Source organism: Oncorhynchus tshawytscha, linkage group LG06 (assembly GCF_018296145.1).
Source record: "Oncorhynchus tshawytscha isolate Ot180627B linkage group LG06, Otsh_v2.0, whole genome shotgun sequence".
NCBI lineage: Eukaryota > Metazoa > Chordata > Actinopteri > Salmoniformes > Salmonidae > Oncorhynchus > Oncorhynchus tshawytscha.
In genome coordinates, this window is record NC_056434.1 from 66,535,487 (window position 1) to 66,561,879 (window position 26,393).

The 26,393-nt window shown below is 44.8% G+C and overlaps 1 protein-coding gene across 6 annotated transcripts in view; it reads right to left on the reverse strand.

Moving 5' to 3' along the window:
• usp54a (ubiquitin specific peptidase 54a) overlaps positions 1–26,393 on the reverse strand; it is a 107,533-nt gene that overhangs the window by 10,708 nt on the left and 70,432 nt on the right. For 5 of the 6 annotated variants that reach the window (XM_042323524.1, XM_042323526.1, XM_042323525.1 and 2 more), the window contains 14 exons: positions 25,910–26,002; positions 18,230–18,364; positions 15,413–15,526; positions 15,142–15,224; positions 13,522–13,627; positions 10,621–10,767; positions 9,950–10,099; positions 5,974–6,142; positions 5,555–5,734; positions 4,195–4,371; positions 3,190–3,784; positions 2,908–3,041; positions 2,369–2,530; positions 1,747–1,866 (listed from right to left, as the gene is read on the reverse strand). In XM_042323524.1, the coding sequence (XP_042179458.1) occupies positions 1,747–1,866; positions 2,369–2,530; positions 2,908–3,041; positions 3,190–3,784; positions 4,195–4,371; positions 5,555–5,734; positions 5,974–6,142; positions 9,950–10,099; positions 10,621–10,767; positions 13,522–13,627; positions 15,142–15,224; positions 15,413–15,526; positions 18,230–18,364; positions 25,910–26,002 (2,365 nt within the window). The remainder of the gene's footprint in view (positions 1–1,746; positions 1,867–2,368; positions 2,531–2,907; positions 3,042–3,189; positions 3,785–4,194; positions 4,372–5,554; positions 5,735–5,973; positions 6,143–9,949; positions 10,100–10,620; positions 10,768–13,521; positions 13,628–15,141; positions 15,225–15,412; positions 15,527–18,229; positions 18,365–25,909; positions 26,003–26,393) is intronic. The other variant, XM_042323527.1, reaches the window with a different exon arrangement.

Sequence of the window (26,393 nt, forward strand, 5' to 3'; positions counted from 1 at the left end):
TGAGTTATGGAGATGCATGCAAAAACACTTGGCACAAAACTAAATCATAGGATTAGACTTGAAATAATGGGGGTGGGGTTTGGGAGGGGAGGGTTTTGGGGTCGGGGAAAACACAAACGGGCACCACGCTTGGTACATTAAAATGGACACAAGCAGGGAAATTAATATCCACAGTGACACTTAAAAGATTCTGTTCATATGGCACAATGGTTAAATCATATCGAATAATGTTAAATTAATCAAAGTGAATTATGTTAAGCCCAAAAACTTAAATTGATGGTTTTAAGTTGAGCCCTTCCCTTGACGCAATATCTAAGAAGGCTGAGAAGAAACTAAAGGCTGTTCCTTGGTATTTTAACTCATACTGTATCGTGGCAGCTGAATTGAGAAATAGAGAAGCAATTTTTCTTGGTCAGCTGGCCAAATATCTTTAGTTCAGACGCTTTTAGTACTCGACTTGACTTGCTGTAGATCTTAAACGGAGAAATGGGGTTTGTGGGACAAGGGTTCACTGGGTGCCTGACAGGGGAAACTGTGTGTGTGTGTGTGTGTGTGTGTGTGTGTGTGTGTGTGTGTGTGTGTGTGTGTGAGAGTTGGGTGTTTGTGAGCATTCCTCCGTGGACGAGTCAGAAGTATAATACACACATTCAATGTCCAAGACGCTCACGACAGAGACAGTGATACTGTGAAAGTCACATCAATACACAGACATACTAGGAAATGAGGACGAACAGACAAGAGACACACACCATACTAACAGACTCACTGGCATGTTGACATAACAGACCGAGGACACATTGTCCTAACTGAACCTTTGGGAGACTTGGTTGTCATAGCGCTGGGTTCCCCACCCCCTGACCCGTCCCTCTCCGCACCGCCAGGCAGGCAGGCTAGTAACCATGGTGATGGGTAAACACGCCGACGACTCGCCTCGTTTCATTATCATCAGACAGAGACGGTTGGTAGACAGAGGGCTGCCGACCTTTTCAGCCTTCTCAAACGTGTGTTTAGACAGACCAAATTGTTCCTTCCCCTTGTCGTTCCTCATTCAAGACTGCTCCTTATGTTTATGGGCTTTTGTTTTAGGTTTAGGTCTCTTATTGTAAGTGTGACTAGACAGAAAGCACAAATGTCATAATATTTGGATAGAACAAGAGCTACAGTTGAGGGCACTAGAAAGTTAGGGTTTTGTAATAAACTATCGCTAGGAGACGATAGAACACCACACTGCACAAGCGTTGTGGCAATTATTCTTCCGATACAGTGGCACAAGTTAGCCTTTCAGGTATGGCCTACTCATTTGACTGGTTCAAACCAAGTGACTCTGTGGCCTGGAAGTAGATAGTTGTCCAACACCAAGGTCAAAATTACCCTTCTTGTAGCATTCACATGATTAAAAATGTATAAATATGATTTTTTTTCAATTTAAAAAACATTTGAGTCATTTAGTAGACGCTCTTATCCACAGTGACTTACAATTAGGGCATCTTAAGGTAACTGGGTGAGACAACCACATCACAGTCGTAGCAAGTACATTTTCCCTCAATCAAGTAGTTACCATGACCAGCATCATGCTAGCAGTTAGCATGGCTGTCTTATGCACAACAGTGGTGAGGACTACAGGTGAAACCAACAGAGGCACACATAGACAGACACAGGGACACAGACAGGTCGGTGGTGGTACAGTGTTATAGCGGGGCGACTGGGCTGGCAGCAGGCACAGGGAGGCAGTTTAAGGCTACTTACACATAGCTTCGTTAACCACTGACAGAGCGGCAGACACATCGCCAGCCTGCTCCAGACGCAGAGACTGGTCTAGCAGCACCTCAGCGTCCGGCACACACCGCTCAAAGCTGTCCCCTTTGCCTAAGGAACACGCACACCAAAAGCAAAGCTCTTTAAACGCACCAAAAAAAAAGCTCTTTAAAACAAAAAAGGCACACTGTGGGGTTGAGTTAACTCAAGACTTAAGTTTCACTTCAGAATCGTAGCTGGCTAGCGCCACTTACCTAAATCACTGAATAGTGCTACAAACCTCACTAGCTCATCCAATTTCTCTCCACTACACTCGCAGAAAACAATCAAACATGTTTCTAACCCTCTGAATGAGGAAACGTCCTATTGTGTGTGTGGTGGAAATATGCTATTTTCTGTTGGAAAATAGAGGTCCCATTAGAGAGCCCACGCAAGGTGCTTTAGACAGGGAGCACTTAGACAACTACTATATAAACACACACACACACACACACACACACACACACACACACACACACACACACACAGGGTGGGGCAGGGCTGCCTCCCACAGAACAACTAATACAAGTCATTGTTCTCTAGGTTGGGTCTGGGGCTGTGTCTGGGGCCTTACCCTGGTTCTGAAGCTCGTCTAGGTCCATGAACTTGCTGGGTCTGGGGTTGAACCCCAAGGCGGCCTCCTTCTCCTTCTCCTTCCTCCTCTGTAACTCCTGCTCCCTCGCTCGCCTGGCCACCTCCTCCTGCAGCTCGTCCAGCTCGCTGCGGCCCTCTTCCGCTGTGTCACACATGCACGCACACAAACACGTTGATATCGCAGATTTCTATAATGTTCCCTGTTCTATATCAAGGAAGAAAAGGTGTGGGGAGTGACAGTGTGTACACTTCATCACACTTTGAGCACACAGAGACACCAATATGAATGAACAGAAACCAGCTGCTCAGGGGTCACATGCTATGAAACCATTCCATTATGTGCAGCACACGGGTGAGACAATAGTGTGTAAACATGATATGGTGAACATGCAGACATTCACATTAGACATGGTGTGATGTATATACACACCCCCTAAAACAGACCCAAATCCCACGTAAAAATACACTTTCCCACACACATTGTGGGAAACACAATCACACACACGGACTCAGACCTACCCAGGCTTACGTGGCTGTTGCCCCTGCATGAAGCCTTGACATCCTGCAGTAGAGCGCTGCTGCTCTTAGACTTGGGCACGGTACGCCATGATGGACCTGAGCCGGGACTGGAGGGCTTCTTCAGACCGGTGTCCCTGAGAGACACGCAGGGAGACAGACGGAGAGGTCATACGCAGTTCACCATGTCACCAAAAGGTGACTCTACCTTTTTCGGATACGTGAGTTACGGTCATCTGGAATCTTTCATAGTGGTCATAAGGGTATGAATACAGTTGACTGTACCTGTGTGCATTAGCAGCATTGGGTCCCTCGCTGAGAGGCATGTCCAGGCTGACAGGACTGTTACTGTTCCTCTCGCTACTCTCATAGCCGCTCTCCATCCTCTGGATGAGCCTAGGGGGCTGCTGCTCCATCTTATGGCCCCTGGGGGTCGGCAGGGTCCAAGAGGAGGCCATATTACCAAAGGGCCCCTGTCCTTTTCCAGTAACTGACCCTGTGGAGCCCTCGGCCGGGGCCCCACTGTCTTCAGGCAAGGTGGCCCCTAGGGGACTATACCCGGCCTGTCTGCGTTTCTCCCTGCTGAAGATGCTGTCTATATTGAGGACCTCTCTCCGGGGCCTCCAGGCCGGTCTGTAGCGTCCCCCGGAGGAGCTGGACTTGGACTCACTGCTGGTGCTGTCGGCCTCCCAGTCTCTGGACTTGGTGGCGGCCCCCGGCTCAACACCTAGACCCCCAAGGGCCCCGGAGCCTGAGGAGGAGGCGGAGAGGGGCCGGCTGTGGATAATGTTGCTCATGGTCTCCTTGAAGTCCCTCAGTCGGCTGGAGGAGGAGGACTTGGTTGCGGTGCGTGGCGCCTGCTGCTCTTTCAGAGTCTCACCTGGAAACCAGGGAGAGAAAAGGAGTGAGATTGAAGGAAGGGAGACAGAGTGAGAGCGGGAGATAAAGACGTTAGTGGTATGATGTCATGTGTTGATGGGGGAGAGGTGGGAAAAGCAAGAAAATAACGGGCTGAAAGTGCAACAAAATAAAATGGTAAGGACACACATATTACAGTAAACTACACGATACCCTACTGCTGTACCTGATTCTGATCTTCTGGTTAAATTTGGAAAACCACAATACTTGGAAGTACTGAGGCACTGATTCTGATGAAGTCTAAATTGCTAGATAGAGTATATAGTCTCCTGAGCCATCATGCCCTTATTTCATAGGTCACTTGTCCCCTGGCTCTGCTGTGTGGTTGGTCCCTAGTCTCCTGGTTCTGCCGTGTGATTGGTTCCTGCATACCCTCGCTGTGGTAACCTGCCGACGTGGCCTCGTCAGTCTTAGAGCCCCGGCTCCTCTCCTCAAGTCGGCGAGGACGACTAGAGCTCCGCCTCCTGTCACTGGCCCCGCCCTTTCTGTCCACTGTCCCACCTTTCCTCAGAGAGTGGCACTGCACTGGTCCACTGTCCACCACTTGGCCTTAGCAACAATGAGAAGCGGGGGGGGACATTTTGAATGACCGTTTATGTGGTTAGGACATGCGAGACATGATGACACATGATCAATGATTAACATGATTGGGTAATGGCTGTGGCTTTAATCCTCTATACAGTACATACAAAACGGTCTCAGTATGTTGGGGTGAGTATTACATTCATCATCCTAAGTAGTTGCATGTGTGCAAGGTAAAAGCATGACTAAATACATAGCTTAGTCTGTGTATATGCATGGGAGTATACTGTATGTGTGTGTATGTGTGTGTGTGTGTGTGCATGTGTGTGTCCGTATGAGTGTGTATGCATGTGTGTGCATCTATTCCATATATATGTTTGTGTGTATGTATATAATAGGGCTGACCCCAATTAGTCGACTGGTCAATAGGCTGATGGTCGCCCGAGATTTTGTTTAGTCGAGCATTCAGCAAATATATGATTTTTTTATGGCACACGAGAAACCTGTCTGATTCGTGCCTATCTCAGTGAACTCATCCATTGCGGAGGCAGAGACGAATCCATTGCGGAGGCAGAGACGAATCCATTGCGGAGGCAGAGACGAATCCATTGCGGAGGGCGCGGAGATGGAACAGTCCAAGAAGAAGGGGAGTGTGGCTTAAATACACAAAGCACGTCTCTCTCCAGAATGTGCTCTCTCCCGCCAATTTGACAACATTCATTGTTTCATAACTTTATTGTGTGAAATGTTTGCCTTGATTCTTAATGTCTATCAATTCCCCATTACATTTATCACCAGTATTACATTTACCGTTAATTCCTAGAATTTCTAATCTGCAGTGTTTGTTTGGTTATGGTAATTTCTGTTAATGTATTCAATATATTATTATTACAGTCTTTACATTGCTTGCGGTGCACACAACCTATGCTACATTTGTGAGAAACAAGTTTTGGTGTATTTCATTCCAGTTTTGTCAATTTAGTCATTGTTGCTACTGTCAATGTTGAGTAAGGACGCGCACCTGATTACACATAGAAGTAGAACTAGGCTACCTGGGCTGCGCGCAAACGTAGGCTTATAAATGTGCCCATTTGGGGATCTGATAGTATTTCTGATAGCTGTAACTCATCACCACTAATGAGCTGTGGAGCTTCTCAAAGTAATGTTTTCTTCACCTCAAACAATTGAACTGAATTCCTCCTCCTCCTACCTGTGGTCTCCAGGCTGCTGTGTGAGGCTGCATCATTGTCCGGGTTACAGATGACGGTTCCCTGGGAGTCGGAGGAGAAGTGGCTGGCCATGGACTCATGGTGGGAGTGGGAGTACTTGTAGGAGTAGCTGTCTGTCGACGAGTCGGTGCGAGTGTCACTTGAGATGGACGGCTCCCGGCCTGATGATGACACATGATGAGCAAAACACGTCAGCATGACAACGGAACAGACACAGACAACCTGCAGAGATAATGGGATGACACAAGCCGCAGTACCAGATGGGCGGGGTTTGCACTTTAGGGACTATTCCATTAGTTCCATTTGAAAGAAAACGGATACTATTTGAACCCATGCGTAGTATGTAACAGCCATCCTGTGTGTGTAGCGGTGATCTCGTGTGACGCGAGGCGTCTCGTACCCGAGTCCTCGCTGTCGTAGTAAGCCTTGTTGAAGTGGTGCAGGTCCAGGCGGGAGGGCAGGTCCTGCACTGACACGGGCGTCCCCCGGGGGTCAGCGTAGAGCAGTAGCAGGGGTTGATAGTGGCCCTTGATGCAACGCGACACCACGTCCTTCCACTTGGGCCCGATCTACCAGGAAGAGAGGAAAGCGCTGTCACAACTTTCCAGGGAACTCAAAATTTAGGTGTTTAGATATGAGTATTCAGCCCATCCCTGACGTGAATCTCAAACTGTTGGGACAGAGAAACATCCAGAAAATTACACACAGAGCAATGCAAGTGAGCTCACATAAGAATGAGAGTTAGTCAAATAAAACATTTACAGTACAATATTTACTGGATAACATGAACTGACTGTAAGCGCCAGAGGGGCAAGAACCAAGAGACACGAGGGAAGTTGTTATCAAGCAAAGTCTTTCCATTTTCCAACCCTGTCTTACCTCAACCTGGTTTTCCCAATGCAAGAGTGTGTTTGAAAGTCTAAATGTGTGTGTGTGTGTGTCTACAGTGGTGGTCGCTGTGCTCTGGCTCTCTATTGGCCACACCCTCCTGTCCAGCTGGCCAGATAAACAATGGAGGGATATCCACTGTTTCAGGCCACTTTTGTTCAAACCCTCACTGGCTCACATGCCGGCTTTAAAGACACACCGAGGCAGACAGGGAGAGAGAGACAGGGAGAAACAGAGACAGAAAGAGAGAGACAGAAAGAGAGAGAGAGAGAGCGCTACTTTGTGTCCAACTGTCCAGGAGTGAACGAACAGCACAGCCATTATGAGACTAAAGCAATGATAAGATAAGAGAGAAGAGAAGGGAGAGGGGAGAGAAAGGAGGGGGAAAGAGTGGAGAAGATAGAGGGGGAAAAGGGAAGAAGGGATGTCAGAAAGGAGATGAGAGACCCTGACCAGGGGGCTGAGAGAGATACACCACAGCTGGCTAGGCGTGTGGAACTAACTAACTAACGCCTCTGCTCGTTGCTCACACACCAAGTCACACTGGGAGACGGGACCTGACCTGGAACTGCAGGAGAAGCCAATCAGAAATCACACCCATGACTGCTCACAACACTGCTGAAGTGTGAACCGCCAATCAGAGTTCATCCAGTTGACCTCATGTGACAGGCTTTGGGTTCCTCAGAAACTCTGCAGACCTCTCTTTGTCCATGATAAAGACTGTGGCAGGTTACATGTTTCTTTGCATGAATAACTGTACATACATGTTGATTGTTGTTTATATTGTAATTTTCGTATGGTGTGAATATTCACCGTAGGATAATAGAGTTGAGGGCAATTCCATGGTAACAGAATTACGCTGAGATTTTTTCACTTTAAAATCTATACTAAACAAAAGGCATTGATTTCAAAGTTTAACAAACCGTGGAGAACTATGCAGGACTACTTTTAACAATTTCCACTGAACATTTGACAAAAACCCATTTACAGGAAGAACTGTGCAGATACAAAGTACGGTAACAGAATAAAACTGAGGGAGATTTTACAGTAATTCTGTTACCAAACTTTGCATCCGCACAGTTTTACTGGTAAATGTTTAGTTTTTTTAACTGTGTAAATTGTTCAAAGCAGTCTCAGCGTAATTCCGTTATCGTGGAATTTCCCTTAAACTAAACTACCTCTATGACAACCATCCCTCCTTTGGCTGTCATGACAACACAGGCTATGTCACATATATAAAAATGGAGTAAAAACACCCCCAGCTTGTTAGTGAGTCAATGTAAACTAATGGCGCTGTGGGTGGTGAAATGAGCAACAAACACAGAGAGAGACAGAGAGAGACAGAGAGAGAGAGAGAGAGAGAGAGACAGAGAGAGAGAGAGAGAGACAGAGAGAGAGAGAGAGAGAGAGACAGAGAGAAGAGAGAGAGACTGAGCTGCACTTCCTAACCTCCTGCCCAAGATGAGAGAGAGAGATCCACAAAGAAGACATTTTGAAAAACTCCCATATCTAGAGAGCAGCAAGAGAGAGAGGGACAGAGACAGAGAGATTTGTACAGAGAACACTGTATATATATATAATAGACATTTGTAAGAGACTTCTGTAGAGTTTACTGTTAAGAGAGACTTGCTTTGGCAAGAGAGCCAATAAAGAAGATTGAATTGAGAGACAGAGAGAGAGAGAGAGAGAGAGACAGAGAGAGAGAGAGAGAGACAGAGACAGAGAGAGAGAGAGAGAGAGAGAGAGAGAGAGAGACAGAGACAGAGAGAGAGAGAGAGAGAGAGAGACAGAGAGAGAGAGAGAGACAGAGAGAGAGAGAGACAGAGAGACAGAGAGAGAGAGAGAGAGAGAGAGAGAGAGAGAGAGAGAGACAGAGAGAGAGACAGAGAGAGACAGAGAGAGAGAGAGAGAGAGAGAGACAGAGAGAGACAGAGAGAGAGAGAGAGAGAGAGAGAGAGAGAGAGAGAGAGAGAGAGAGAGAGAGAGAGAGAGAGAGACAGAGAGAGAGAGAGAGAGAGACAGAGAGAGAGAGAGAGACAGAGAGAGAGAGAGAGAGAGAGGGCTTAGAATAGGGCTGATGGGCCAGGCCACTGGTTTGCAATGAAAGAAAATAGGTATTTCGCTGTTAAAACGTGAATATCCTCTCCATCTTGACACAGCAACGTGAAAGAGAGAGACAGAGACGTTAACATATAAGATGGAGGACTCATATCTGAGAGGATTCCTGGAAGAAACACTTGTATAGCTCATGTTTACGTCACAGTAACATCACCCAAGTGAGGAGCACAGCACAACCAAACATAGCTTGTAAGATTTTTAAATACAAAACATACCAGGAGAATACAACACAGAACTACAACTACACAGTAAACATATTTGAATACATACATTCACACAGAGTAAAGGGCTTTTGACATTTTTTGACTGTTTGAGTACTCAAAATACATTTTTAGAAGACAAGGGCTGCACTGGAATGAAAAAAGTTGCCAGTGTGAAGTGATGCACACCTTGAATCTGGAACAGTCATTTTCAAAAAGGGATCATTTGAAACAGGGCTCAATTTGGAGAGTGGAAAGAAGAAAAAATTCTGGGTTACAAACCTAAACTTCTTTTCGATATGCATACGTTCGATTTCATTTATTCTGCCTGTTCTTTGGAATGTTCGAAATAGATCAACAAATCCACATTGAACACTGTATGGTGATGAATTACAGCCATGACATCTGTTTGGTGACTTAGACCTGTGCTTAATGATTCTGAGGAACATTTATTTATTTTATTTAACCTTTTATTTAACTAGGCAAGCCAGTTAAGAATAATGATGGCCAGTTAACCATGGGACTCAATAAATGGCAGTTCTAGCACTGAGATGCAGTGTAGCACTCGGGAGCCCAAAAATATGCTGTTTGTCTTTATCAAATAAGCAAATGTTCAGGAACCTGTCAAATGCTAACCAACTCTAAATTTCGCAAAAAACTGAAGCTCAAATGATTTAAAAACTGAAGCTCGTTATCGGAACACATATTTTCCTACTTCAATCAACCAGTCTAATTTGAATTGAAGATAAAACTGTCATTATTTGGCAAGGAATGTAGTTTGTCTATCCTATCAGTTAGATATACGTTTTTATAGGTATTTATTTCTGTTGGCCTAACAGGAGCTTGTGTGCTCACTCAGCAGGCGTGAACGGGCAATTTTACTTCCCGTTCAGGCAGCCACAAAGCACATTCCACCAAATAGTTTTACAGTATTTGAAAATGATTTGATCTCTGGTTAAAGATCGAGCTTTGACGTCCGTTCGAGTACTCCATTACTCATGCCCATGCCTAACACAGAGTAGGTCAAAGTTGCCCCTGACCACTGACACAGGGTCAGATATTTTGTCATCATAATGGTTATGGCTAGGGTTAAAGTAATCCTAGATCTGTGGATAAGGTCAACATCTGGAGCCATTCACCCGGGTCGATTTGGTATTTGTTTGTTTTTACCTCTTTGACATGTGCGTCGTCAAAGTACATCCACTTGCGTATCTTGGTCTGGAAGAAGAAGGTGGAGTAGTGCTTGCCGTAGTAACACACCATGCCCACCAGGTAGAGCTCTGCCTGCTTGGCTTTGTCATCAGTCACTCTGTAGAAGAGCTGTGAGGTACAGGGAGAGGACAGGTTGATGCACTCGTATTCAGCCCCATAAGGAAATTCAAAACACACTGTCCTGCAATACTGTACAACAAAAACATATGTGGGTTAATGTCATTTTTCCTGGTCAAGTCACAAGGTCAGTAACAAATTAGGCCCTTACAGTAAATATAATGCATAATACATTTTGCCTGTCATACATTTACATCAACTGAGGCCCAGGGTGTCCAAACAGACATCAGGAATGTTGGTATCAGATCACAACAACAACTCTCCAGAGGTTCTCAAAGGTTAGCTCGCTTTTACAGCCAATAAACACCATGAAAGATTCAATAGAGATGGGAGAGGGTGCCTGACTTGTGTGTTTCCCACTGAGTCAGAGTATAGAGACATCGGACTTCCTTTACCCACTCTGGTGTTAGAGGCTAGACACATTACAGCACATGCAAAACCCAGAACAGCCTAACTATGTGGCGTCTTGTAAAGGAAACTGTAAGAAGAGTGTGTGTGTGTGTGTGCCTTACATCCCCCAGGCGCAGGCAGGTGCCCAAGCTGTGGATGACGTCCTCTGCCAGATCTGAGTGGTCAGAGTCCCACACCAGACCTATGGTGATGATCTCTGGAGAGTTCATCAGCACCCGACGGATACGCAGCTTCTCCCCACAGTTACTCTGAAGCAGGGGGGGAGGGAGAAAGAGAGGAGGGAAGGAGGAGAGAGAGGGAAGAAGAGTCCACGTGAAGAGGAGGTGGGAGAAGAAAGGTAGAGATGGAGTGGGAGAGGCAGACGGTAAATTGAGCGTAATAAATCACAAACATAAACACAAAATCCTCTAACAAGCAAAGAAATCCTAAAGCAAAGTCTACCATGACTCATTACGTACTGAGTGGACAGAGATCGTTATCCATTTAGCTAGTTCAGCGTTGACAATGGTTCATTTCAAGGCAGCACTCACAGTGAGCTGTGTCTGAAAAGGTCAGCTGGCTCTAGGCCAAGTCCTGACAATGACATCCCCCAATTCAAGTGTCACTTCTATGCCTGTCACAGAGAGCCAACCGTCCTTTATACTGGGTCCAGCTGCATGTGGAGTTCCTTAAGAGAGGGTTTACCACAGGATTCCTTTCATAGAGCTGATTCTGGCCAGAGCGGTGTGTGTGTGTGTGTGTGCGTTTGTATGCGTTTGCTTGCGTGGGAGAGGGACGCATGTCACCGCACGCACCTGCCATCTTGACCTCGTTTCCCAGAAGTGAGGCTGGAAACAGGCAGGCGGAAGGCCCCCTGAAGGCAGCGACTGTGCACACGCCAAATTTGCCATAAACAGAGGAGACTTTCTCACAGCACACGAGAGCACTGGGGTTTCTCACACACAGACCAGCGGTAGAAGCCTCAGAGTCAGCCAATACTTACTGAGAAAAAAAATATACAGTTCTGAAAAATGTCTTTAATTGTACAACATTGTGGGAGCTCGTTAGATATATGTAGACTCTAGTGTTCACCTTACGGGACTTTAGAGGCTTTAATGTTTGATAAGATAAAGCTGGGAGGAAGTACCAGAATAATAGGAATAATGTTTGACTTCATGTGGTTGAAATGCTCAAAGCTAATACTTTGAGCTGCTCATGTTGAGCCCCCCCTGGTCCTTTCAGTTCACTGTCTAACCCAGAGATGTTACAGTCGGAGCACTGAGGACTGTGTGCTTGGCTGACCTCCGAATGTTGTTTTACTGCCACTCTAGAAGCCATGGAGTTCCGCTGAACCAGTCGGCCCACACTCAATACAAGCCTCAGTTAGATTGTGTGTCGGAGCATGCATATGTGTGAGAGTACAGTTATTTTCATTGACTGAATAATCCCCTCCAAAAGGTGGCTACAAGAAATTAATAATTAGACCATTTTCACCACCATGAGCAATAATATGTGGTGAATATAAATGCAATATAGACTGAACAAAAATATAAAGGCAACATGCAACAATTTCAAAGATTTGACTGAGTTACAGTTCATATAAGGAAATCAGTCAATTGAAATAAATTCACGAGGCCCTAATCTATGGATTTCACATGACTTGGAATATAGATATGCATCTGTTGGTCACAGATACCTAAAAAAAAGGTAGGAGTGTGGATCAGAAAACCAGACAGTATCTGGTTATTTGCCTCATGCAGCACGACACATCTTCTTCGCATAGAGTTCATCAGGTTGTTGATTGTGGCCTGTGGAATGTTGTCCCACTCCTCTTCAATGGCTGTGTGAAGTTGCTGGATATTGGCGGGAACTGGCATACGTTGTCGGACACGTCAATCCAGAGCATCCCAAACATGCTCAATGGGTGACATGTCTGGTGAGTATGCAGGCCATGGAAGAACTGGGACATTTTCAGCTTCTAGGAAATGTGTACAGATCTTTCCAACATTGGGCCGTCTATTATCATGCTGAAACATGAGGTGATGGTGGCAGATGAATGGCCACAATGGACCACAGGGTCTCCTCACGTATCTCAATAAAATGCAATTGTGTTCATTGTCCATAGCTTGTGCCTGCCCATACCATAACCCCACCACCAACATAGGGCACTCTGTTCACAACATTGACATCAGAAAACCGCTCGCCCACATGAGGCCATACACGTGGTCTGCAGTTGTGAGGCTGGTTGGACATACTGCCAAATTCTCTAAAATTATGTTGGAGGCGGCTTAAGATAGAGAAATTACTATTACATTCTCTGGCAACAGCTCTGGTGGACATTCCTGCAGTCAGCATGCCAATTGCGCGCTCCCTCAAAACTTGAGGCATCTGTGGCATTGTGTTGTGTGTTAAAACTGCACATTTTAAAGTGGCCTTTTATAGTCCCCAGCACAAGGTGCACCTGTGTAATGAGCATGCTGTTTAATAATCAGCTTCTTGATATGCCACACCAGTCAGGTGGATGGATTATCTTGGCAAAGGAGAAATGCTCACTAACAGGGATGTGAGAAATAAGCTTTTATTTCAGCTCATGAAACATGGGACAAAAAATTCACATGTTTTGTGTTTATATATTTGTTCAGTGTAGAACGCTGTCACATTCATGTTTTTGCAAATTGCATGATATGCATGTCCATGTGAACTTGCGACTGTAACTACAACGACACTCTCGCACTGACACGTTTAGGTGGCTACTGACAGAATGTAAGAGACTTGATGCCTGTCCAGTTCATCCAATCAGCACATGTTGTGGGTTTGTCTTTTTTCTATGCTTCAGGGAGTATGAAAAGCGTGATTGGCTCGCAGAATGGGCTATTTTTATACCCAGGGCCAGTGGCCTGGTACCAGCCCGGAGCCCGGTGGCTGGGAAACCCTGGTCTATGGTATGGTAAAGTATAGTGTGCTAGTATAATCACGCCTAGGATGAACCTCATAGGTCATGATATCGCCTTTGCAAAACTCACCGGACAGTTGCGTAGGTCTCCCACAGTGCTAGCGTTGCGGAGCAACTCTCCAAACATGTCTGGTGTGGGCTTGTCTCTGCACTCCAACATCCTCACCGCCTGGTTACTGTAGCAGAAACACACAGAACACTGACACTCAGACATTGACAGTATGAGACGAGACTCACTCAGACATCTAGTCCTTGCAACACCGGGGTTGTGGGTGTGAGTCACGGGCCACATATACCGAGTGTGTTAAATGTAAGTCACTTTTCGATTAAAAAAAAACACTTTTCAATAAAGACATCGTACTACAAGACAGACAATACAGCCACAGCCTTAACACGGGTGCTACTGTTCATGTGAGACAGCACTGCCCTTCACTGCAGGGCACTACAAGGTGACTCTTTGTCCCCTTCCCATTCTCTCCAGGTCCCTGGGGAGATCTCTCCACCTATAGAGGTGCACACCCCAAAGACGCTCCAGGGTTATACTGTAGCTGTGCTCTGTGCTCTGGTGCAGGAGAGATGACTAGGTCTCAGGGGACAGACCTTTGTTATTGGCAAACAAACCGTTGTCAGGATATAACACACTCCTATGTGGGGTTCGTGGAGAGTGTGTTTGTGTATGTGTGTGTTTCTCTAAGACAGAGAGAGAGAGAGAGAGAGAGAGAGGCTTGTGTTGGGGGATTTTGGGCTTATATCTGGGCCAGAACAGTGTTCAAGAATCAGATAGAGCCCATACAGAACAAATACCAGACTGATCTCATGAAATATGAATGGAGACATTTCATAATTTTTGCATAAGAAGTTTGCTCATAGCATAACAAGCCCTCTGGGTTGACTGGCTACAGCACACAGCTGGAGACGTAGGCGGGCGGCCCCTGGCTCACTACAGCTAGTCTGTAGCCTAACGGCGGGATGATCCTCCTCCCACAGCCCAGAGAGGTGTTGCTGACAGCTCCTAACCCCAAGAATAAGGGAGATATTACCCATTCCTAGGTGACCTGATATCCAACCTGGCGTGTTAATTCTATTTAGCAGAGGGCCAAAATAGCGTACATTTTCTGCTCTGCTCAGCTTTTCATTCTATTGTCTATTCATGAAGTAAAAGGAGCATATTTCAATTGGAGAGCAGTGCCCTTAAATTTTCACTTTTGTATAAAAGTATGCACCTAATGTGCCCCTATGTATGGTGTTAGTTAATTAACTGCATGGTTTGAGTCATATCTACCCAGACAAGTTAGAACTAATCAGAACTTGTTAGAGCCCGCCAGAACCCCTGAAAACAAATCTGAACATTAGTCAGAACTACTCAGTCCCAGTCAGAACACTAGTTAGTACCAGTCAGAACACTAGTTAGTACCAGTCTGAACACTAGTCAGTCCCAGTCAGAACACTAGTTAGTACCAGTCAAAACACTAGTCAGTCCCAGTCAGAACACTAGTTAGTACCAGTCAGAGCTAGTCAGTCCCAGTCAGAACACTAGTTAGTACCAGTCAGAGCTAGTCAGTCCCAGTCAGAACACTAGTTAGTACCAGTCAGAGCTAGTCAGTCCCAGTCAGAACACTAGTTAGTACCAGTCAGAGCTAGTCAGTCCCAGTCGTCTCAGTGCTGTTTCCCCAGTCAGAGGGTTACTTACCAGAGGGAGGTGGTGGAGATGTAGTGCACCATCTGAATAAAGGGCAGTGGGTCAGAGGAGGCCCCACAGCTGCTACACACACACTGCAAACACACACACACACACATCAAGTTACGCGACTATGATAAGCAGAGATGGCTTCACTTCAGTTAATTAAAATAGAAATGGATGGGCGGATCAATTCTGAGATTAAAAATGTTTTGATTGACTGTGATAATATAAAGAATTTACTTAGGCCTGTATTTGTACTGATGCTTTTGTTTGTGCTCACCTGTTCGAAGAGTGTCATGGCAAACTTCTGGTGTGGGATGCAGTGCTTGGCTGTGCAGATGTCTTCTTTGGTCTCGTCTGAGATGTGGAAATGGATCCGCATTAGAATATTCTCCTGTGGGGGCAACAGGTAGAGACAGTCACGTTAGCGTTATGCCCGTTTTGTGTGTGTGTGTGTAATTGTGCATGTACGCAAGTGTGTGTGTGCTTGTCCACATATACGTTTTTACTTAAATCACACGACCACGTCATGACAAAACCAACACACAAAGAAAATATCCTTTTGAAAGAATCTTGAGAAAACTTCTATCACTGAAGTCCAGTGAATCACAGAGGCTGTGGTCGGTTATACTGGGATAATTTACTGGTTGATTGATCACTCTAACTGCAGGCAGGAGCCCTCTGGGCGGTGGGATGACAGCAGAGTTCTGCAGCACCGCAGAGAGAGGGTCTCCACGGGGAGGGTCCAGTGTACAGTTAGCATCTGCTCCGCACCCACCATCTCACTGCCTCCAGACTGCAGCCGCAGCCAAGCACCTCGAATAATACACATTCAAAAACCCACCCAAGTTGCAGTTTTTGTATGTTCCCGGTTGTCAGCAGAACACAAGGGCTGCTAAACAAGCAGAAGAGGGGGAGAGATAGGAGAGAAGGAAGAGAGGTGGAGAGGAGAGAACAAGCCCAGATAGAGATACAGGGTAAGGAACAATCCTCTGGCTGGCTGCCCAATGCCGTTGCTTATAAGATTAGCTGGTAAGGAGGAAATAAATGATTCTTTACAATCATGCACCTCTGAGAGGGGAGAAGGAGGGACGGCGTCCAGCGGAGGACAGCAGACTCATTGGTTTCTTTGTGGTAGTTTAGAGACCAGGTGGACTTACTGTCGGTGGGATCAGGAAAAGGCCCTGTACAGAACTCTGCACTACAGCTTCCCAAAGTGAAAAACACTTCCCAACCTTTCCTTTGTTCTCCCAAAGAAAATAGTGACTCTATCACTGTTTTGTGAATGTTATGCTACTGCAAATGTCTGGTTTCAACATACAGCATTTAGCTATGAGATCCCGTTTAGCTGATCTCTGAACTCTTCTGTTTTTACATACAGTTGAAGTCAGAAGTTTACATACACCTTAGCCAAATACATTTAAACACAGTTCTTCACAATTCCTGACATTTAATCCTAGTAAAAATTCTTAGGTCAGTTAGGATCACCACTTTATTTTAAGAATGTGAAATGTTAGAATAATAGTAGAGAGAATTATTTATTTCAGCTTTTATTTCTTTCATCACATTCCCAGTGGGTCAGAAGTTTACATACACTCAATTAGTATTTGGTAGCATTGCCTTTAAATTGTTTAACTTGGGTCAAACGTTTCAGGTAGCCTTCCACAAGCTTCCCACAATAAGTTGGGTGAATTTTGGCCCATTCCTCCTGACAGAGCTGGTGTAACTGAGTCAGGTTTGTAGGTCTCCTTGCTCGCACAGGTTTTTTCAGTTCTGCCCACAAATGTTCTATAGGATTGAGGTCAGGGCTTTGTGATGGCCACTCCAAAACCTTGACTGTGTTGTCCTTAAGCCATTTTGCCACAACTTTGGAAGTATGCTTGGGGTCATTGTCCATTTGGAAGACCCATTTGCGACCAAGCTTTAACTTCCTGACTGATGTCTTGAGATGTTGCTTCAATATATCCACATCATTTTCCTTCCTTAAGATGCCATCTATTTTGTGAATGGCACCAGTCCCTCCTGCAGAAAAACACCCGCACAACATGATGCTGCCACCCCCGTTGTGTTCTTCGGCATGCAAGCCTCCCCCCTTTTCATCCAAACATAGCTATGGTCATTATGGCCAAACAGTTCTATTTTTGTTTCATCAGACCAGAGAACATTTCTCCAAAAAGTACGATCTTGTCCCCATGTGCAGTTGCAAACCGTAGTCTGGCCTTTTTATGGCGGTTTTGGAGCAGTGACTTCTTCCTTGCTGAGCGGTCTTTCAGGTTATGTCAATATAGGATTCGTTTTACTGTGGATATAGATACTTTTGTACCTGTTTCCTCCAGCATCTTCACAGGGTCCATTGCTGTTGTTATGGGATTGATTTGCACTTTTCGCACCAAAGTACGTTCATCTCTAGGAGACAGAATGCATTTCCTTCCTGAGAGGTATGATGCCAGCGTGGTCCCATGGTGTTTATACTTGCGTACTATTGTTTGTACAGATGAACATGGTACCTTCAGGCAAATGGAAATTGCTCCCAAGGATGAACCAGACTTGTGGAGGTCTACAATTTTTTTTCTGAGGTCTTGTCTGATTTCTTTTGATTTTCCCATGATGTCAAGCAAAGAGGCACTGAGTTTGAAGGTAGGCCTTGAAATACATCCATAGGTACACCTCCAATTGACTCAAATTATGTCAATTAGCCTATCAGAAGCTTCTAAAGCCATGACATAATTTTCTGGAATTTTCAAATCTGTTTAAAGACACAGTCAACTTAGTGTATGTAGACTTCTGACTCACTGGAATTGTGATACATTGAATTATAAGGGAAATAGTCTGTAAACAATTGTTGGAAAAATAACTTGTGTCATGCACAAAGTAGATGTTAGTAGTTTTTATCAAGAAATTTGTGGAGTGGTTGAAAAACGAGTTTCAATGACCGTAAACTTCCGACTTCAACTGTAGATGTATATAAAAAAATAAGCAGGAGTGGAAGAATGAAGGGTAATGTACGTGGGGAAATGAGGGATAAGGTAATTAAGTATGGAGGAATAAGGGAGGTGAGCGAGGAAGAGTGGAAGAGTGAGGGAGGGTTGTCTCTTACGAAGCACTCTGCAGCGTCGTCCATGATGCCCAGCTGGAAGCGCTGTTCGTCCTGGAAGGTCTTGGCCAGGGCGCTGCGGAGCGCGTCAGATGGCAACACCTTCTCACTGCTAAACTGGAATTGGGCAAAGATACTCTAGAAACAACAAGAAACACAATAACAGAGCAGGGTCAGTAACATTAACACTCTCTGGAGTTAAAAGGAATCGCACAAATAAATTATTGGACAACCTGGCCTGATGACTCCTTGCTGTCCCCAGTCCACCTGGTCGTGCTGCGGCTATGGAATCCTGACCTGTTCACCGGACGTGCTACCTGTCCCAGACCTGCTGTTTTCAACTCTCTAGAGACTAAATGATAGGCTATGAAAGGCCAACTGACATTTACTCCTGAGGTGCTGACCTGTTGCACCCTCTACAACCACTGTGATTATTATTATTTGACCCTGCTGGTCATCTATGAAGATTTGAACATCTTGGCCATGTTCTGTTATAATCTCCACCCGGCACAGCCAGATGAGGACTGGCCACCCCTCATAGCCTGGTTCCTCTCTAGGTTTCTTCCTAGGTTCTGGCATTTCTAGGGAGTTTTTCCGAGCCACCGTGATTCTACACCTGCATTGCTTTCGGGTTGGGGTTTTAGGTTGGGTTTCTGTACAGCACTTTGTGACATCAGCTGATGTAAGGAGGGCTTCTTGAATACATTTGATTGATTGATTGATTGATTGAATGATTGATAAATTCACAGGGTTCACATACAGTGCATTCGTAAAGTATTCAGACCGCTTGACTTTTTCCACATTTTGTTACGTTACAGCCTTATTCTAAGATTGATTAAATAAATAAAAACCATCAGCAATCTACACACAATACCCCATAATGAAAAAGCCAAAAACACGTTTTTAGAAGTTTTTGCAAATGTATTCAATATAAAAAACAGAAATACCTTATTTACATAAGTATTCAGACCCTTTGCTATGAGACTCGAAGCTGAGCTCAGGTGCATCCATTTTACATTGATCATCCTTGAGATTGTTCTACAACTTGAATGGAGTTCACTTGTGGTAAATTCAATTGATTGCACATGATTTGGAAAGGCACACCCCTGTCTATGTAAGGTCCCACAGTTGACATTGTATGTCTGAGCAAAATCAAGCCATGAGGTTGAAGGAATTGTCCATAGAGCTCCGAGACAGTATTGTGTCGATGCACAGATCTGTGGAAGGGTACGGAAAAATGTCTGCAGTATTGAAGGTCCCGAAGAACACAGTGGCCTCCATTCTTAAATGGGAGAAGTTTGGATTCACCAAGACTCTTCCTAGAGCTGGTCGCCCAGCCAAACTGAGCAATCGTGGGATGGTCACCCTGACAGAACTCCAGAGTTCCTCAGTGGAGATGGGAGAACCTTCCAGAAGGACAACCATCTCTGCAGTATTCCACCAATCAGGCCTTTATGGTAGAGTGCCTAGATGGAAGCCACTCCTCAGTAAAAGGCACATGACAGCCCACTTGGAGTTTGCCAAAAGGCACCCAAAGGACTCTCAGACCATGAGAAACAAGATTCTCTGGTCTGATGAAACCAAGATTGAACTCTTTGGCCTGAATGCCAAGCGTCACGTCCGGTTGGAAACCTGGCACCATCCCTCCGGTGAAGCATTGTGGTGAAAGCATCATGCTGTGGACATGTTTTTCAGTGACAGGGACTGGGAGACTAGTCAGGATAGTGGGAAAGATGAACACAGCAAAGTACATAGAGATCCATGATGACAACCTGCTCAAAAGCAATCAGCACCTCAGACTGGGGCGAAGGTTCGCCTTCCAACAGGAAAACAACGAGGGAAAGGTGAACAGAGCAAAGTACAGAGAGATCCATGATGATGATGAGGTTCACCTTCCAACAGGACAACAACCCTAAGCACACAGCCAAAACAACATAGTAGTGGCTTCGGGACAAGTCTCTTAACGTCCTTGAATGGCCCAGCCAGAGCCCGGACTTGAACAGGATTGAACCAACCTGACAGAGCTTGAGAGGATCTGCAGAGAATAATGGGAGGAAGTCCCCAAATACAGGTGTGCCAATCTTGTAGCATCACCCAAGAAGACTCGAGGCTGTAAACGCTGCCACAGGTGCTTCAACAAAGTAAAGGGTCTGAATACTTGTGTAAATGTGATATCTTTATACATTTGCAAAACTGTCTAAAAAACTGTTTTTGAAAAGTTAAGGGGTCTGAATACTTTCCAAATGCACTGTATTTTGACTGCAACCGGAAGCTGGCAAATATCCTTCACATCAAGTTAACACTCACTTCCTATAGTGTTTTATAAAGTCTTCATCCTTAGAATAAATATACTGTTGATTAGTATATGGTCAATTCCATGGGAAAGTCAATCTGACCATCTACAAATAAAGTTCATTTCCGAATGAAACTACGTTCACATCTATCCTTAGGGTCTATAGGTTGGAGTTCAGGCTTTATTTGACCAGTTTAAGTAGGAAATTATGTGCATTTTGTCCATTACAGAGTAGAATTCCAAGTCTCAAAAAAGGCTTTTCAGTCAAAAATATTGAATTGCCTTTCGAAGGTGCTCACAGAGCTTGTTTTTCCACTAACTGCTGTCCCCCAGTGTAAGTTATGAAGACGAAGCAATACAGACCAAATTGAGTGTCTTAAGTTATTTAGCATGTTCTACAGTGTTATATAGATAGAAGGGGTGACTCTTACAGGCAATGTAACATCCATAAAGATTTTTTAGGAACGTTTTTGTAAAACACCTTTTTTCGGATCATCTTGAAACTTTTTCTGTTAAGGTTCTGTGCGCCCGAGTTAGAATACCTCATGATAAGCTGTAGAACATACTATTTAGCAAAAGAGTTTATCTACAGTACCAGTCAAAAGTTTGGACACACCTTCTCATTCAAGGGTTTTTCTTTATTTTTACTATTTTCTACATTGTATAATAATATTAAAGACATCAAATCTATGAAATAAAACATATGGAATCATGTAGTGACCAAAAAAGTGTTAAACAAATCAAAATATATTTTTTTATTTGAGATACTTCAAAGTAGCTACCCTTGCCTTGATGACAGTTTTGCACACTCTTGGCATTCTCTCAACCAGCTTCATGAGGTAGTCACCTGGAATTAATTTCAATTAACAGGTGTGCTTTGTTAAAAGTTCATTTGTGGAATTTATTTCCTTCTTCATGCATTTGAGTAAATCAGTTGTGTTGTGACAAGGTATGGGTAAAAGACCAAGTCCGTATTATAGCAAGAACATCTCACATAAGCAAAGAGAAGCAACATTCCATCAATATTTTAAGACATGAAGGTCAGTCAATGCGGAAAACTTCAAGAACTTTGAACGTTTCTTCAAGTGCAGTCGCCAAAACCATCAAGCGCTACGAAGAAACTGGCTCTCATGAGAACCGCCACAGGAAAGGAAGACCCAGAGTTACCTCTGCTGCAGAGGATAAGTTCATTAGAGTTAACTTCACCTCAGATTGCAGCCCAAATAAATGCTCCACAGAGTTCATGTAACAGACACATCTCAACATCAACCGTTCAGAGACTGCGTGAATCAGGCAGCTTGAAAAATAAGAAAACAGCTATTAGTACTGTTTGTACATCTTAAGAGGACGTAGCCAGTATACACTTACTCAAAATAAAGCTCAAGAAATCTGTCATTATTTTTGACGTTTTTGCCGAGATCTTAGTCGACAATTTTACATCTAACTAAGATATTTGAAGCAGAATTTCTCAAGTGACAAAATGTGCATGAAAAAGTGTTGTCTCTCGTTGAATGACAACAAACACTTCATTGAAGAATCCCTACTGTTGACCAATCACAGACAAAGGGGCGTAGACTTTGGCTACCGATATCGGCTTGCCTCGAGAAAAAAATGGCATGTACACGAACAGCCTGAAAAAAAACTTGTAGAATACCAAAACGAACAAAACATCACAAAATGTAATCATAATATATGCACAAACTGTTCTGAACTTTTTCTGATGGGAAGCCTGCTGCTTCCTTAAAGGGATAATCCACCCCAAACCACGAATTCCTATTATTAACAGTGTTAAACAGTGCTAAATAACACTAATATGTAGAGAGAGAAAAAATTGCAACAAATGTTTAATTTTGTCGTAAGAACAAGATTGGTAGAAACCTGTGAAAATCGTTTTTGGAAATCTATTGCAGCTCAAGTCTACTACAGAACCCAACATGCAATATTCTCTCTCTCCCTGGGCTGGCTGGCTAGCTAGGTAGCTAGCTAGAAAACATACACACAATAATACCAAAGCCAATATCAGCATGTGAAGTAGCTAGCTAGCTCTAATAATTTCTTACACTGAGATATTAATGGCATCTCTGCCCAGAGCGAGAGCAGCATTACATTCCTTTCCCACAGAGATCATTTTGAGATGGGGAAACTCCATTAGAATTGGATTGCGTGATGATTAGCTTAGCAACCGCATGACACAGCATGACAACGTGCATGCGATTGGTCGACAGTCAGTTGGGTGGGGCGTTTCTCCATTCATTGCCCAATGGAATTACTATCTCCTCCTTTCTGTAACATCTCGGTTTCCTACAGACAGGGCAAATTGCGACATGGTACTTGAAGGACAAATGGAGGTGAATAATTTAGTACACTGTTTAGATTGAGCACATCTAAGCGAAATCTATACTTTGTCATGACGATATTAACGGACGGATGGTTGATTGGGTGATCTCTATTGGTTGATTGGGTGATCTGGAGTGCAGGTAATTGTTTTAATAGCATTGTAAAATGGGATAGTGTGTAATCCAGTATCTTCAGTGACGAGAATTATATAGCTATGACAGGTTCCTACATGATTTCCTGATTTTCACAGGCGGACCACTTAGAAGTTAAACCATGGAGGGAAGATTGTATTTTACCCACCGATAGAACATAGGTCTTCACCAAATTGACATGAGTTTCATGATTTTTATTTCTGGGGGTGGATTATCCCTTTAACCCAAACACTTCATCACAGCCATAATGTAAAACATACGAGTTAACAACCATAATGTAAAACATACGAGTTAACAGCCATAGGGGAAAGTATTATAGCTTTGTACTTCCCACTGTCATTGTACCGCCTCCGAGTATTCAGGTATTCACCAGGGCATGACACGTTCAGGTGCAAGACATCCTTACGAATGGACTATTCTCATACCACAACCTAGACTTACTGAGAGAAGATGGCCCATTATAATGTCTTTCTCTTTCCTCAATCAAAAAACACCCTGAACAATGTGGGTGTTTATTGGGAAAGTGGACACAGACACATGCAGGCACACAAACACCCACAGGTGTGCATGCAATTGTGCACGCACGCACGCGCACACACATACACACGTTTGCCCTGCCGCTGCACCTCAATTTATCTTGCGCAAGGAGGAGAGAGAGAGAGAGGAGAAGAGAAGAGGTGGGTGAGGTAAGGGAGAGAGAACAGGAGCGGCAGAGAAAGAAGTGGGGAGAGGATAAATGATCATAGCCTAATAATTCTTCTCAAATTAAATGCCTGGCAGAAATGCCCTGTAATCGACCCCTCAAATGAGCCCTGGTGAATTCCGATAAGGCTGAAACATCAAGAGAGAGGGAGAGAAAGAGAGGAGAGAGGGAGACCAGAGGGAGGGATAGAGAGGGCGATGGAGGAAAAGGAAAAGGGAGCATAGGGAGAGAGGGAGAGAGAAGAGGGGGAGAGAGAACAGGAGAGAGAGGGGGGTGGGGGGAGATGGAGTGAAAGAGAGAGAGAAATTACAGAGGGAGCAGCAGAAGTACACTTAAGCCTACAATGACTATGACTCACACTGAGGTACAGTAGACACAAGTGTGAAACCAGCTAACCGGTCACAGTCAAAAGGACCAGACCTAGTTAGCAAGTAGCTAAAAGGATGGCCTCGTTGAACCCACAGGGCTCTTTCACTCTCCAAGTCCTGCCAGCTGGCCAGATTCAGCTGCTCTAAGCCATGCCTGCCTGCCTGCCTGCCTGCCTGCCTGCCTGCCTGCCTGCCTGCCTGCCTGCCACAGACCCACAAAGGAATCAGAAATGCCTTCAAATGTCACCATCAAACCCCTCTGATGGCCCTGCAGCCCTAATGCATCGCAGATCACACCACTCAGATTCACAAGAGCTCATTAAATCTGCATTTGGGGGTAAAAAATCCAACACGGCTGAGTGTGTGAAGTGCCATCCTGCAGCCACTCAAAAGGCATTAACGCAGCCCGACTGTCACCTCGGGTGTGTGTGAGTTTGAGACACCTCCTCATTAAGATCGAATCAGCGATCAAAACAGGGAAAAAAATAACTTCTGGCCCACAGGATGAGTCTTGTGGTGTAATGAAAGTAGAATAGAGGCAAAGCTAGTCTGGTTCTGCCAGCCAGACAAAGAAACAGACAATCGGACAGAGATTTGGAATGCCCGACAAAGAGCCCAGTACTGCGTAACATCTAAGTTAGATAGACCACACTCAGACAGAAATACACGGTCATGGTGGGATATATAGAGAATGGTCATTGGTCACAGTGAGAAGGAGATGGTCACGGACACGTTAAGACAGCGAGACGGACCATCACGGTGAAACAGAGAGAGAACCATTGAGTCCGTCCCACTCCTCACAGACAGACAGACCGACAGAGGCAAACGGACAGGGGAAAGCACAGGAGAGAGCCTCTCATACCCAACTGAGATATTGAACGTTTGATGGAGGGTGCCAGTGACATTCCTGCACATTAGATGGAATGTAATAATAAAACAAAGAGCAATGAGAGAGGGGGGATTGGAGGGAGCAGCCATAATGAGAGAGAAAGGGGGAGAAAGAGGGAGTGTAAGGGAGGTAGAGAGACAGAAAGAAAAAAAGAGGGGGGGCTAAAGCCAATGATCTACATTCAGCAGTCTGTCCAGTTCAAATCAAATTGTATTTGTCACATGCACCAAATACAACAGGTAGACCTTACAGTGTAATGCTTACTTACAAGCCCTTAACCAACAATGCAGTTTTAAGAAAATACCCCCCCAAAAAAGTAAGAGATAAGAATAACAAATGATTAAAGAGCAGCAGTACGTAACAATAGCAGGGCAATACAGCAGGGGGTACCGGTACAGAGTCAATGTGCGGGCCACCGGTGTCGAGGTAATTGAGGTAATATGTACATGTACCGGTAGGTAGAGTTATTAAAGTGACAATGCATAGATAATAACAGAGAGTAGCAGCAGCATTCCAGAGGGGGAGGGGGCCATGCAAATAGTCTGGGTAGCCATTTGATTAGCTGTTCAGGAGTCTGACAGTCAGAGAGAGATCCATGGTACATAATCCATAACCAGTGGCCAGGCATCCAACCACTGTCTGTCCACACCAGGGTAGATGACTTACTTACTGACAATTCACATGCTGAGATACACATGTTCACATTCAAAGGCACGGTCCTCCATCTCTCTGGGGGCACTCAGCGAAATCCACAAAAGTCACTTGAGAAAAAAACCTCCTAGATTTACTGTTAAAATAAACGCAACAGTCCAATATCAAAATAACCATCCTCTATCTGCATTCTTTGGAAGGCATTACCTGGAAAGGATTCGTGAATAAGTGAATCAACTCCTCCAACCCCAGGCCCCATCCTCTCTCCACCCACAAGTCTAGACTCTTACCTTCAGGGCACAGAAGATACACGAGTCCTCCATGCACTTGTGTGTGGTCAGCTGCCGGAAGCTCCGGCGAAAGATGTCCAGGTGCCACAGGACCTGTGGGAAACAAGAGCAGGAAGGAGTGAGACAAAACATGAAAACGCTCCTCAGGCCTTCTCATTTCCTGATTTCTAAATGGAGTCTTGAGTTGTCTACTGAGTAAACAACAGAAAGGTGCTGTGTGCGGGACATTAGAAGGTTGGTAGAGTGTTTCCATCGAACCCCTGAGAGAGACAAAGCTGACAGTCAGATTGTCTCTGTGTCGCCTCCGCTGCTGCCTCAGATGGTCGACATCCCCGCAGTGCGTGTCTGATATAAAATGCAACGGGAGCGTGTGACAAACATTTGCTCCGCTGCGTTGCCTGCATTTGACTTTCCCACCCTCTTAAGTGCCGGTGCTTCGCTCCAAAGGTCAAAGCTTTTCACAGATCCAAAACCCTTAGAGAGA